This window comes from Harmonia axyridis, chromosome 1, assembly GCF_914767665.1.
Source record: "Harmonia axyridis chromosome 1, icHarAxyr1.1, whole genome shotgun sequence".
Taxonomy (NCBI): Eukaryota; Metazoa; Arthropoda; class Insecta; order Coleoptera; family Coccinellidae; genus Harmonia; species Harmonia axyridis.
In genome coordinates, this window is record NC_059501.1 from 71445224 (window position 1) to 71457624 (window position 12401).

The 12401-nt window shown below is 35.9% G+C and overlaps 2 protein-coding genes across 3 annotated transcripts in view; one reads left to right on the top strand and one right to left on the bottom strand.

The window, feature by feature from the left end:
• Positions 1 to 4: 4 nt before the first annotated feature.
• LOC123671172 (transmembrane protein 230) lies at positions 5 to 1307 on the bottom strand. Of its 2 annotated transcripts, XM_045604878.1 has the most exons (3): positions 1157 to 1307; positions 694 to 899; positions 5 to 132 (listed from the first exon to the last, which is right to left on the bottom strand). In XM_045604878.1, the coding sequence occupies exons 1-3, from the start codon at positions 1176 to 1178 to the stop codon at positions 100 to 102; spliced, it is 261 nt and encodes an 86-aa protein (XP_045460834.1). In that variant the 5' UTR covers positions 1179 to 1307; the 3' UTR covers positions 5 to 99. The 2 variants fall into 2 exon arrangements, with proteins under 2 accessions (XP_045460834.1, XP_045460833.1); XM_045604877.1 differs by having other exon boundaries at positions 5 to 899.
• Positions 1308 to 1390: 83 nt separating this feature from the next.
• The window catches only part of LOC123671168, a 33215-nt gene continuing 22204 nt past the window's right edge, over positions 1391 to 12401 (top strand). Inside the window, exons 1-3 of the mRNA XM_045604873.1 lie at positions 1391 to 1532; positions 1585 to 1973; positions 9712 to 9818. Coding sequence (XP_045460829.1) covers positions 9714 to 9818 — 105 coding nt within the window. The 5' untranslated portion in view covers positions 1391 to 1532; positions 1585 to 1973; positions 9712 to 9713. The remainder of the gene's footprint in view (positions 1533 to 1584; positions 1974 to 9711; positions 9819 to 12401) is intronic.

Consider the following 12401-nt stretch of genomic DNA (forward strand, 5'->3'; position numbering starts at 1 on the left):
CATATAAATACTAATAAATATATTCAGATTTGTAAATATTTAATTACAAAAAAAATAATTGAAGCTTTGCTCTAACAACATCAGGAACTTTGGTATATCTTAATCCATATCCATCAATATAGGTTTCAACATCTATTCAACAGAATGAAGATTGTTCTTAGTAATATTTCAAGTATATATGTATTATAAAAATTATAACTATCACATTTTAGAACCTGTAACCCAAGAATTAAAAAATGGGGGATCATTCTACCACACCTATTATTATGATTGAAGAACAACAAATGAATTTCAACCATTTGATCATTTGATTAGTTGTAATTTAGCAGTAGTAAAGGCACGAATGGTAGCGATATAATGAATTGCAAAAAAAGAATTATTCTGAAATCTAACAAAATAATTATTCAAGGTTACTTCATATTGAACTTAATTCAGGCAATAAGTAATTGAATTGAATTACTTGATTGATACTAGTGCTTAAAGCATAGTTTGGAAAAATTTAAATAGCAGGATGCTTCTAATATTTGGTAACTAGTCAAATTCGGGTATATCATCAAAGGAATACCCAGGTACTTCTTTATAAGCATAATAGGCAATTCTGACATGGTAAGCTCCAGGAATAAACATTAATAATCCAAGGATAATCATAGGCCACATTCTATCAGAATATTCAAGCGAAATGTGGCCACTTACCACCAAAATACCAAAAATCAATAAAAACGATCCGACAACAAGAAGTAAAGTTGCTAGAGTGATAGCTTTCCAAGGCACTTTTTGAGCAGGAGCCACAAATTGGGCATCGACAAAACTTCCTTTATCGATTGGTTGCAGTTTTGTGTAATCAATATTCTCGTATTCTTTTCCCCTTCGTCTTGACATTTTGATGTCTTCTAAATACTCTGTAATCAATAGAGGTATGAAAATATCGAAATGAATTTTAATATGGCAATTAACATTTATTACTTACCTTTATCATCCAACAAGCTTTTTACACAGCTCCTTATATATTCTTCATACGATTCAGCTAATATGTTCTAACGAAAGCAATGAAAATTTACAAGAAAATGTTTAATGTGAATTCTTGTCAATGATTTCCACGGACAACGTTCATTTTTTTACTAACACAATGATCTATCTACTTGCGGGCATTACTCACCAGTTAAGGAGTGTAAACTCATAATAACTTGAATAGGTATTCTGAGGCAAACAATACCTGAATTTGAATTTGCTTCAACTTTCCGGCCAAATTTTATTCTCAAACAAATCGATTGAAGTTATCATTTTAATCAGATTGCAGAGAACTTCTCTGCGAGAATGGGGGGGGGACAGGCATAGAATGCTAATGTCACTTGGCACGAAGTCTTATAGATGGCGCTGATATGTTTGACATCGATTTTTTAGGTTTTGAATGAATTAAATTGTTATATAGGAATTAACGGGGTATTTCTTGAGTTTTTCAAGTGATAAAAGACGGTTGAGATAAAACCTTGAGTTTTTTTGTGGATGTTTGACCTTCGGAGCGATTTTGACAGGTACGTTTTCAATTAAACTTTTCGACCGTCCCCTATAGACCCATTGTTTTAGGAATTGGAACGAGCTGATTTTCGTACCCCGACGCGGACAACGGCGGGGCGAATCATCCCCACAATTTCAGCCTGGGGTGATTTTTGCGCAACTCTCCAAGAGAAGAAAAGTGCGCTTGCTTCCGCTACCGTCAGACGGAGCTGGAGCCAAGTGGACTACCTCTGCAGTACAGGGGGAACCACCGGGGGCTGCAGTCCTCTCCGCACCCTCGCGAAGCGGACTTTGCTCTCCTTCCTCTCGCACTGGTTCGGCTTCTTTCCGTGGATAAACGCGAGACTACGTCGTTTTTCAGCATCCTGAATCGATACGTGGCCTGCACAGGTTAATCCAGGTTCAAGCAGATCCTAAGAAGAAAGCAGGGATTTTTTGCGAAGTTGCTCGGCGACGAGGTGAGTTTTTCCTTTGTCTAATTTGCGAGGAAAACATGGGAGACTAATATTTGCCGACTAAGAAGGGAGGGAGGTTCTTCCTCAATTACAGGGGAGGTTTTGAAGGCTCTAGAGTTTTTCTCGAGTTGGAGAGAGTACACACAGAACACGCTGTATAGGAGGGTAAAAGACCACTCTCCCCTTGGTCAGTGTAAGAAGAAGATCTTCCAGGTTTTCCTGGTTATTTTAGTGTAATTTCAAGTTTTCTCCTGTATGCATGCGAAGCGTTTTTCCCAACCTATAGGTTTTCCCATATCTATTGGTATAATTTACATGTTGCATTGTGAAATATTTTGCGAATTACAAATTTGCTTCGTGAATTTTGAAATCTGAATTTCTATTCATTCATTTTTCGATAAAAAATTTTGCTATCTTTGGATGAAACAAAAATAGGACGCTTCGACCAGAAGCTTTTGAGCGATTGTCTTTGGAAATGAAAATTTATGATTCTGATGACACATCCCCCGTAAGATTTGGCATTTCATTGATTATTTTATAATTAAAATTGACTTTCAACATTGGCGGATCTGTTGTTTGGAAATTTTGTTAAATACCGGCAAAATAATAAATTCTTACATCGGCCAAAGGGTTCGAGAGAAAATGAGCTACTAACTTCGTTGAGATTTTGGCAGTTCCCCTTATTTCTACGCTATCCACTCGAAATTTTGCATCAAGCTAAAACTGTCATTTTACGTATACGCGCAAAACTTCAATTCGATCGCATCTAAGTCCAGTAGTAACTCGTATGTACATTTTACCTGGAAAAAATCCCGAACTTAATGAAACTTATACAGGTTGTTCGGGAGTGCTATGGGTAACTTTGTCAAGTTAACCAACATGAGGACATTGTCCTAATTTGAGGAGAGCCGAAGAACCTCGATATTTTCGTACTTCTTTCGGTTCATTTTCTACACTAAGTAGTTCATTATCGAAGGTGTAGAGCATACAATTCGCTACAATTTGGTACCTATAAACTTTTTCCTAAACCTAATATCAACAGAGATACAGTCGATCAAATTTAGAGGAATTTTCTCAAAATGGCAATAAAACGAAGATTTCAGCCTTCTTACTATAAACATATCTAACATAGATCAGCTAGTTGGAATCAATAAAAAATTACCAAGAATCAGTTGAAGAATATAATAGGAATAATGAAGGTAATATATGAAAAAACACACAAGCATAGGTATACAATGTATATATACAAACTTTATGGAGCGACCAACAATTTGGAGCACTTGGAGTTGCTGCACCATCCTCGTTATCGTCGTAGTCCATGTGTCCAGGGACCATTGTCATGTTTGATGTGAGGACAAGATTTTCCACGCAGTGCTTATATACTGCAGAGCACAACAGACCAGTCTTTTTACAGCTGCAACCAGTAAGAACTTCTCTCAAACGTCAAGCAATTTGTGAGGAACAGCCTTGGGGTCTTTGAAAATCTTCAACATTGGGAAGAGGCCAGGTTTCTTCTGATACATCTGTATCACCTTCTGCTTCCCAATACAAAAGGTTGTAGGAAAAGTATGTGTTTGAAAAAATGGCAAGAATAATAGACGGTTGGGTTATTACCCTTCCCATTTTTCAGGAATTAGACTTTTTGCTTTGAAAACCCCAATGCATTCAGAAGCATTAGACGATTATCTTACCCCGTAATGACTTCACTGTCGTACTCCTCGGAAACTGAAACAGCAGTCTGTACGATCAGAACTTCTAGTGCCAACTTGACTTGGACTCCCTTGGTTTCCACCTCACCCTCAGCATCGTTATAAAGTTCATCTCGTTTGTGTTGGAGAGAAATTTTGCATGCTTAATGGTGCTGACTGAGGTTGTCTTGGAAAACACAAACTTAGTAGAGGGCATCAGCAAGGAACGCCAATAACGTTCTACTGTCTTGGTGCTTTGGTAGCTTATCCCACTACGGTATTGCTCCCAAAGTGCCTTTTGATGTAATATTGACAGACCTCCTGGAATGTTGCTTCGCTTGATTTCCTCCAAACCACCATGCTGTTTTGAGAAAAATCCTCTAGATTTGATCGGCTGTACCTCGGTTGATATTAGGTTTAAAAGAAAGTTTATGAATACATAATTGAAGGAAATTTAATTCTCTTCAAATTTAGAAATGATGTTTTGGTTGAAAACTGCACACCTCTAGGTCTCACAAAAATGGGATGTTCCATATTTGCTGTAACTCTTTGCAATTTACGGTGAATTAACTGCTAGGAGTCTCCGAAAGAAGTAGACAGTCTTCCCTCATCATATCCCATATATGTTCGATGGGATTTAAATCCAGTGGACTAGGTGGTTACGGCAAAATACCAAAGCAGTGAAATGGTCTCGTGAGGCTAGTTGACACAAGAGCTCCTCTTGACACTATGTGGTACTTCTCTATATCTTCTTCTGTTCAAACATGATGAAGAGCATAAACGTCATTCCCTTTAAATTATCACTTTCTTGAACCGATTTCTAAAAAAACAAAAAGATTTATTTTGCAAATTTTCGAATAATAAATGTTTTTATTATAGCATATTTCGAATATAACCGTTATTCTGATGCTATCAATATTTGTTATACCTTTTGGTGACGTCACTTCATGGAGTTATTTTATAACTCGAAATTCTTCTTATCCTTAGTTTCTGAATAATGAAATTTTAAATATTGCCTGTAATATATTTCTAAGAAAATAACAACAGGATTAGATTCTGTAAGGTAGTGTGATAAATCGGAAATTACTAAGTTATTCAAATTATTACAAAGTAAGAGTCGAAAGCTTTTGTAATACATTATATCTGGCGCACACGCGTAATCTAAATACATTTTGGGTGGCCTAGTATGTGTTATCAGTCATCGTTAATCTTTCTTAGTTATCGCCTCCAGACGGCTCGCTTTTATGAAAATTTGATACAGATCGTAGGGATAAAGGGTGGCAATAGAAAAAGATTAATTCGTCTGTAAATTTTAGCCTATTTGTGTCAGTAAGCACCTTCCATAGTTTTGGTTCACAGCTGAAACGGCAAAAAAATCCATCAGGCTTATGTGTGACAGTAAGCAAATTGCAAAATTTTGGTTCCCAGCTGAGACAGCAGAAAAATCCGGCTTAACTAAGTTGAAGGCGGAGACTTGGGGATAGTATTTTGGTCAATTTATGGGAAACGAAGAAGAAAAGTACTATCGTTAAGAGTCTTATATCCAGAAGTTTTGGAGAACGATATTTTCTTTTATGTAGTATTATGTGGTAGTTTCATGAGTATCCAAGTCAATTCAATTAGATAAGAAAATTTCGTAGAAAAAAGTTTTTTTTTGGGACAAGAAGTCTCCGGACGCAAGAAAGAATTTTTCTGTCTTTGAAACGGGAAAAGTACGTTATATAATAATGGATCATTGAAAATGGGGTGGAACCAGCAAAAAGGGCATAAGAATATTTTAAATATTTGAGTAGGTTTAGTTCGGAATTCTAGGTTCGGGCGTGAAGTGGTAAAGAGAAATTACACGATTAGGGTGAAGTAATACAAAAAGGATTTGAAATAAGTATAGGAAAGCCTTTATATAAGAACCTAGCACCGCTGGAAAAAAGGCAAGTAAAAGTTTTAGAAGATCGTTGGTTAAATATTGGAGAAACCAATACTTACTATCAAAATGATCCCAATATGAAAGGAGGCGAAACACCAAAACGATTATACCACGTCGTCAAGGGTATATTCACTCATCAATACGCCATAACTATGGGAAATTCACGGATTCTATTGGTTCATCAAAACATGAGTTATATAATCGTTATAATTGATTGTCAGTTTAAGAGATAAATGATCAACATCTTTTCAATTCAGCAGAACATCAACCTGAGACTAGTAAATTTGATGACATCTGGGTAAGAATATTACTCTCAGTCACGTCGATAAACCAGTTTATTACAGTAGAGGGAATAACATCAATCTCAATGTGAAATTGGCTGGGTTTTGCCAATTTTATATTTCACATATTGCGAAAAGTAAAGTGTATACAACTCAGACTGGACAAAATTTCCCTTGTATAAGTGTTATAAAAGTATATGTATTTTGTTTGCAGAATAAAAGCCTTTATTATTATAAACGAACGCATTCACCATTTTGCAACAAAACATTCCTTCGCCATTTTGCAACAAAATCTTTCCTTCGCCATTTTGTAATATAAAGGGTGTTTTTTTTTTGGAGCTATAGAACTTTAAATTGCAATAAAACAACGACGGATTATTCGATTGACATGAATTTTATTTATCCGCAAGATAATCTTGCGGCATTACATTTTGAATATGATTTCTGGCATATGACCGCCACGGCTGGCTCGGATGTAGTCCAATCTGGACGTCCAATTTTCGATGACTTTTTCCAACATTTGTGGCCGTATATCGGCAATAACACGTCGAATGTTGTCTTCCAAATGGTCAAGGGTTTGTGGCTTATCCGCATAGACCAATGACTTTACATAGCCCCACAGAAAGCAGTCTAGCGGTGTTAAATCACAAGATCTTGGAGGCCAATTCACAGGTACAAAACGTGAAATTAGGCGGTCACCAAACGTGTCTTTCAATAAATCGATTGTGGCACGAGCTGTGTGACATGTTGCGCCGTCTTGTTGGAACCACAGCTCCTGGACATCATGGTTGTTCAATTCAGGAATGAAAAAGTTAGTAATCATGGCTCTATACCGATCACCATTGACTGTAACGTTCTGGCCATCATCGTTTTTGAAGAAGTACGGACCAATGATTCCACCAGCCCATAAAGCGCACCAAACACTCAGTTTTTCTGGATGTAACGGTGTTTCGACATACACTTGAGGATTAGCTTAATTCCAAATGCGTCAGTTTTGTTTGTTGACGTAGCCATTCAACCAGAAGTGCGCTTCACCGCTAATGGACGTAGTGCGCGATACGTATTCCGCACAGAACCATTATTTTCGAAATAAAATTGCACTATTTGCAAGCGTTGTTCAGGCGTGAGTCTATTCATGATGAATTGCCAAACCAAACTGAGAATAAATCACTTGACAGCTGTTAAATCGGTCGCCATCTTGAACAGTAATGCCAACTTAAAGTTATATACCTCGAAAAAAAAAACCACCCGTTATATCGTAGAGTTTTACGAAACCTTTTTATGATGTTTGTCATGAATATCTAAAAATATTGATGTGTTCACTGATAGGTAATTTAGGTGACTCGAACCCTAATTGTCGATACCTTCTTTTTTCTCCATAGGTGGCGATATATCATGAAATTATCGTATTTTCACGGAAAAAAGAGTGAGACCTAGTTGAATTATAATACCCTCTGAGGCAAAATGGAAAAATTTTACTCCATTAATGAAAGAAATTAAATTTCTCCCATAGAGAATTTTCTATTTTTCTATAATATTTTTAATGTTTAGTTTTACAATTAATTAAATTAATTAACTATCAAAGTTTTTTGATGGGACTATATTATGTTACTATAGCTTTACATTTTCCTTCATCTACATGTAATTCGTTGTTATGTCTAGAAGTGGATTGTGTTTGTAACATTGGGAGTTCATACATCCTTTTATGAAAATCGTAGGGGGTCTATTTTCACACTAGCCATCGCTGCCAACCTTATAACTCCAACAGTGTGATATACATTTTTTTTCCACGGAGTATTGAAGATAACGACGTCTTTTTTCATCCTTGTAGTATTATTAATTCATCAAATCAAATTAAATTGTTTATTCATCAAACTATTCCAAAAAAAAACAACTTAATTACATAATTACTCCTGAACAGAATCTGAATTTGTCAGTTTAAACCCCCAGTAATTATTAACGGGTTTCAGAACACTACGGCAATAATATACGTCAAGTTCAGGAGTGATAGGTAATACAAAATGAGAACAGTATGAAGGCAGCCTAAAGCTTCATATTCTCCTCTAAATCTTGCACATACCAGCAGGATTCCTATATTCGGTCGACAGCTGATCCGTTAGAAATATTTTGCAAACGATAAGGTCCCTTCATATATGAAGCCATTATTTTTGACGTATCGGGTGTGCCAAATTCGTTGTCTAGTGAGGGGATCTCAGAACTCCTTTGAGCTAGAATAAAAAATGAATCGGGCTACCTTTTGAATTCAACTGTTTTCAATCTATAAGTGAAAATTGGAAAATGGCGTGAAATGAAAAATCTCATAACTTATTTATTTTTGGTGCTATGAACATGAAAGAATATATTCAAGAGGTTATTTTTTCAATAGAATCTATTGGTGTCATCTTTTGTTTTTTATTGCAATTAGTTGTAAAGTTGTAATCAGTTATATTTAATCAGTTTATGGTCTATTAACAAGATAGCAGATCAAATTTTATTTTGTCCATTTTCTATCATCAACAAGAACTGGTCGACAATGCATCGAAGTGCTGATCAATTGATTAGTTATTTCAAAGTTAAATAGGCGTACAACTCTGCTTCCGTCGTTTTTTTTCCCAAAATTCGAGGTTTTATTGTGAAAAACTGGTTATACATTTATGATTCAAAGTATTGTCCATCGCTGGCCACTACTTTCTCCCTTCTTTCGGGCAGCATACGAATTCCGCGTTGAAAAAACTGGTCATCTTTTGAAGCGATCCACGAATCGATCCAATTTTTTACTTCTTCATAAGACATTAATTGTGTTCGATAACAATCGCTTGTGATTGTTTCACTAGGTTTTGATAACTCATAGAACACAACGCCGAGACGGCCCCACCAAATACTGAGCATGACCTTGGAACCGTGAATATTCTATTTGGCCGTCTACGTGGAAGCATCTCCGGGATATTCCCATGATTTTCTGCGCTTGGGATTATCGTAATGAACCTATTTTTTCATCTCCAGTCACCATGCGATGCAAAATCCATTCCGGCTTTGCCTTGCAGGCAGCTGTTCACAAGCAAACAAACGCCGTTCAACATCTCTCGACCTCAACTCGTACGGCACCCAATTCTCTTGTTTCTGAATCATTACCATGACTTTCAGGTGTTTTGAAATGGCTTGTTGCGTCACTCCCAATGATCCTGCCAATTCTTGTTGCGTTTGACACACGAGTCTTGATCAAGTAATTCCTCCAATTCTGCATCTTCGAAAACCTTCTCTCTTCCACCGTCATCTAGTTTTCGACGTCAAAATCACCGTTATTGAGCGTTGAAATCTCTCTCGGCAAGTTATTTCTCTAATAGCGGCCTCACCATAGTTATTTGAGAGTATTCGATGAGCCTCAGTAGCTGATTTCTCCATATTAAAGTAGAAAATTAAAACCTCCCGGAAAAGACGAGAATTTGGCTCGTAAGCTGACATGTTTAATCGAGAATAACTTAATGATGCAGACAAAAATCGACTGATATTTCGATGGCGTTATGTTAACAAATCCCTAATATTATTGTATGACATCTTCGATCTATTTATTCCGACTACCACTTACCGCTACAGCCAAAGCAAAGTTGTACACCTAATACATCAGATTAGTCTTCTAAATTGTAGGTAAATATTTTTCTGAACTTGATAATCCTTCATCTACTAACTATCGTCCAATGAAAGTTCTTTTGATGCGAAAGGATAACAGAAATGGAACTTTAATATATATACGATTTCGTAGATGAAGAAATTATAATGTAGAAAAAAAATTGATGAATTCACGAATACCTACTTATGATAATTTAAACGTTTCCTGTTTTTTTTTCTAGCAATGGAAGAAGTGTTGCCCGAAGGAAAGAATTTCAAATTGTTAGAAGACTCGGAGCTGGAAGAAGTAGTCGATTTTCTGAGTAATTACTTGCCGGATTCCATCAAGGTAAAGAGATTTCCATAATTTTCCGAGATCCTCGAAATGGGATCTCGTGTTTCAACATCATTTAGCGATACGAATTTCGCATATTTTCACATTTATCAGATTGGCCTTGTATATGGCACTTGCATGTGGTTTGCGTGCAGATCCCCCCCGAATTCACATCGTGAATGATCGATTTTGGTCGAATTTTAATCGAGCTTCGGAAATGGTTTTCGTGGATCGGTGTAGAGTTACACAAATAATTGTTGGCAATGAGTTTTTCACACGATTTTTAACCTACATTTATCGTTTTTTTTATGTAACATTTGCTACCATTTATTTTGGAATATCGACTTATAATCTAGTCGATATTCTTTATACAGCTTATTTGTATACTAAAAAAAAACACTTTATATGCACGACGCACGTATGTCGTAAACGTGAGATTATAGGGTGGTAAAGTCCCCAGAATTTTTTTTCTTTATAACCGCAATGATGCAGATAATTCTATGAAATTTTGTACAAATTTCCTTCCACTGCATCAAGATACAAGTTCTACAGAGTGGGCAAATAAGCGAGGTAAGCGACTATATCTCAGGATCCACTCATCGGAGAGACTTGGGTGAAACATTTTTACCACTAAAGTTTTCAAGAAAACAGACTGGAAAGTTCATACCTCTGCCGCTAGTGGGCGTAATAGCTATCGTCGAGTAGAAAAACGAATTTTACTAGAAAATATTTCCTATCAAGTTGAAGAAAAAATATCATCACTGTGATTCTTGGAAAATTCTGTATCTTTTTGAATTATCATCGATCACTTTCGATTTTAAGACATCAAATAAGGGTAGGGGAACGGGAGAAATCTGACTGATTTAAATGTCTGTAACTTCAGTTTGGCCTAACATTTTTGAGCAAATTTGATGATCTCGTTTGAGAGACAGCATCTTGTTGATTGAGGAAAAAATTTACTTTTTTTGTTTTTGCTGCTTAGGCGGCGCTAAGTCAAAAGTTCAATGTTTTGTTCATTTTTCTCCGAAATTTCAAATGTAATGATATAATTTTTTCAAAAGAAACAGAAATTTCATTGAATTTGCATGAAAAAACCGGAAGCAAAACTATAGCTTCAGCCGTTCTGGAGTTATGGCAGAAAAAAGATATTCTTCAACTGATGCACTCAAGAACAACTGGGAATATTGCTGCTTTAGCCCGTAGAAAACTCAGGTTTGTCGATTTCTCGTCGATCTTGGAAATACGGCTATGATTAATGAATTTTTATCGTCGGAATTAGAGTATTTTGAGGTGGATGCCGTTTATTTTCAACAAGACGGCGATACGTGGAATCAAAGAAATAATCGCAATTTTGCAAGAAGGGTTTCTTAGCCACCGAGATTTTGTGATTCCATATCTTTAGACTATTTTCTTCGAGGCTATGTGAAATATCAGGTCTATGCCAATGCTCCTCAATCGATTCAGGAACTCAAATATGGAATTCGTGAATTTATCGAGGACATGCAGCCGCAAATGTACGAATTGGTCATGGAAAATTTCATGAAAATGATATGGTGGTGAAACCGTAGCTGTGGCGACCATTTGGATGATATCGCTTTCCATCGTTAATGCCATACTTTCTTCTTCACAATAAAATGAACGTCTTTTGATTCCTCTTAAAATATACTCGTTTTTTTCTGATATCAAAATGAAACCCTTCAATGAAAAATTCTTTATTATGTATAATCATCATCATTGAAAATTGTCAATCAATATTGTCAGACAAGGGTTTTCGAGAGGGGTCTTTACCGATCAGTTCGAAACAAACTAAGGTATATCTGAAGATGGAGACAATCAACCGATTTATATGAGGTTTACACTAAAATTCGATTTATTTTTTTCTGAAGGACAAAAAAATTGGGATTAATTTTTCATTAAAAAATATGTGTATTGGGTTATCCGTGTTGTGGTTCGGATTACGCAGCCCTCTTTCAATGGGATATGTCAAACAGAACTGTCATTTAACAATGTGGATCATTTATCTACTTCTGAACGTGTGAAAATTGTGAAAATTCACTCCAAAAACAATAATTCTGTAATAATTATTTCCTGCATGCAGATTATGGTCGACATAATTATGATAATCACGAAATTAAGTTATAGTATTTACTTAATGAGGGTGTTACAGAATTTTGTGTTCATTGTTCCAATAAATTCATTTATATGCTCAATTTCACTTCATTTCTGTAATCACCATGAAAGTTCAATTATAAACGAGTTGACAGTCACCTAAAGTACTCTCGTTAATAAAATATCAGTAATACTGATGTGCCCATTGATTATATTTGGATGGATACGTGATTGGGGATACTCATTTTCTTTCGTCAGTGGCTCTATTTAATTAAATGCCATATTTCCATTGAAATGACAGCGAAATTTGAAATAGAAAACGCTTTCGATATCTCTAATCTCCAAAGAAGACTTAGATTGTGTTCATTACAAAAGTTGCCAGTTTTTCAAGATTAAGTAGACATACATTAGTGGGTCTACTCAAGTAGGTAACGGGTGAGATGTTTAGAAAAACTAATTTCTAAACATCTTCAGATCATGTTTAGAAAT

Coding starts and splice junctions, on each gene's coding strand:
- LOC123671172 (XM_045604877.1), bottom strand. CDS start 1,178: ATGAGTTTACACTCCTTAACTG. Junction 900..1,156: donor GAGTTTACACTCCTTAACTG/GTGAGTAATGCC, acceptor TATTGATTACAG/AGTATTTAGAAGACATCAAA.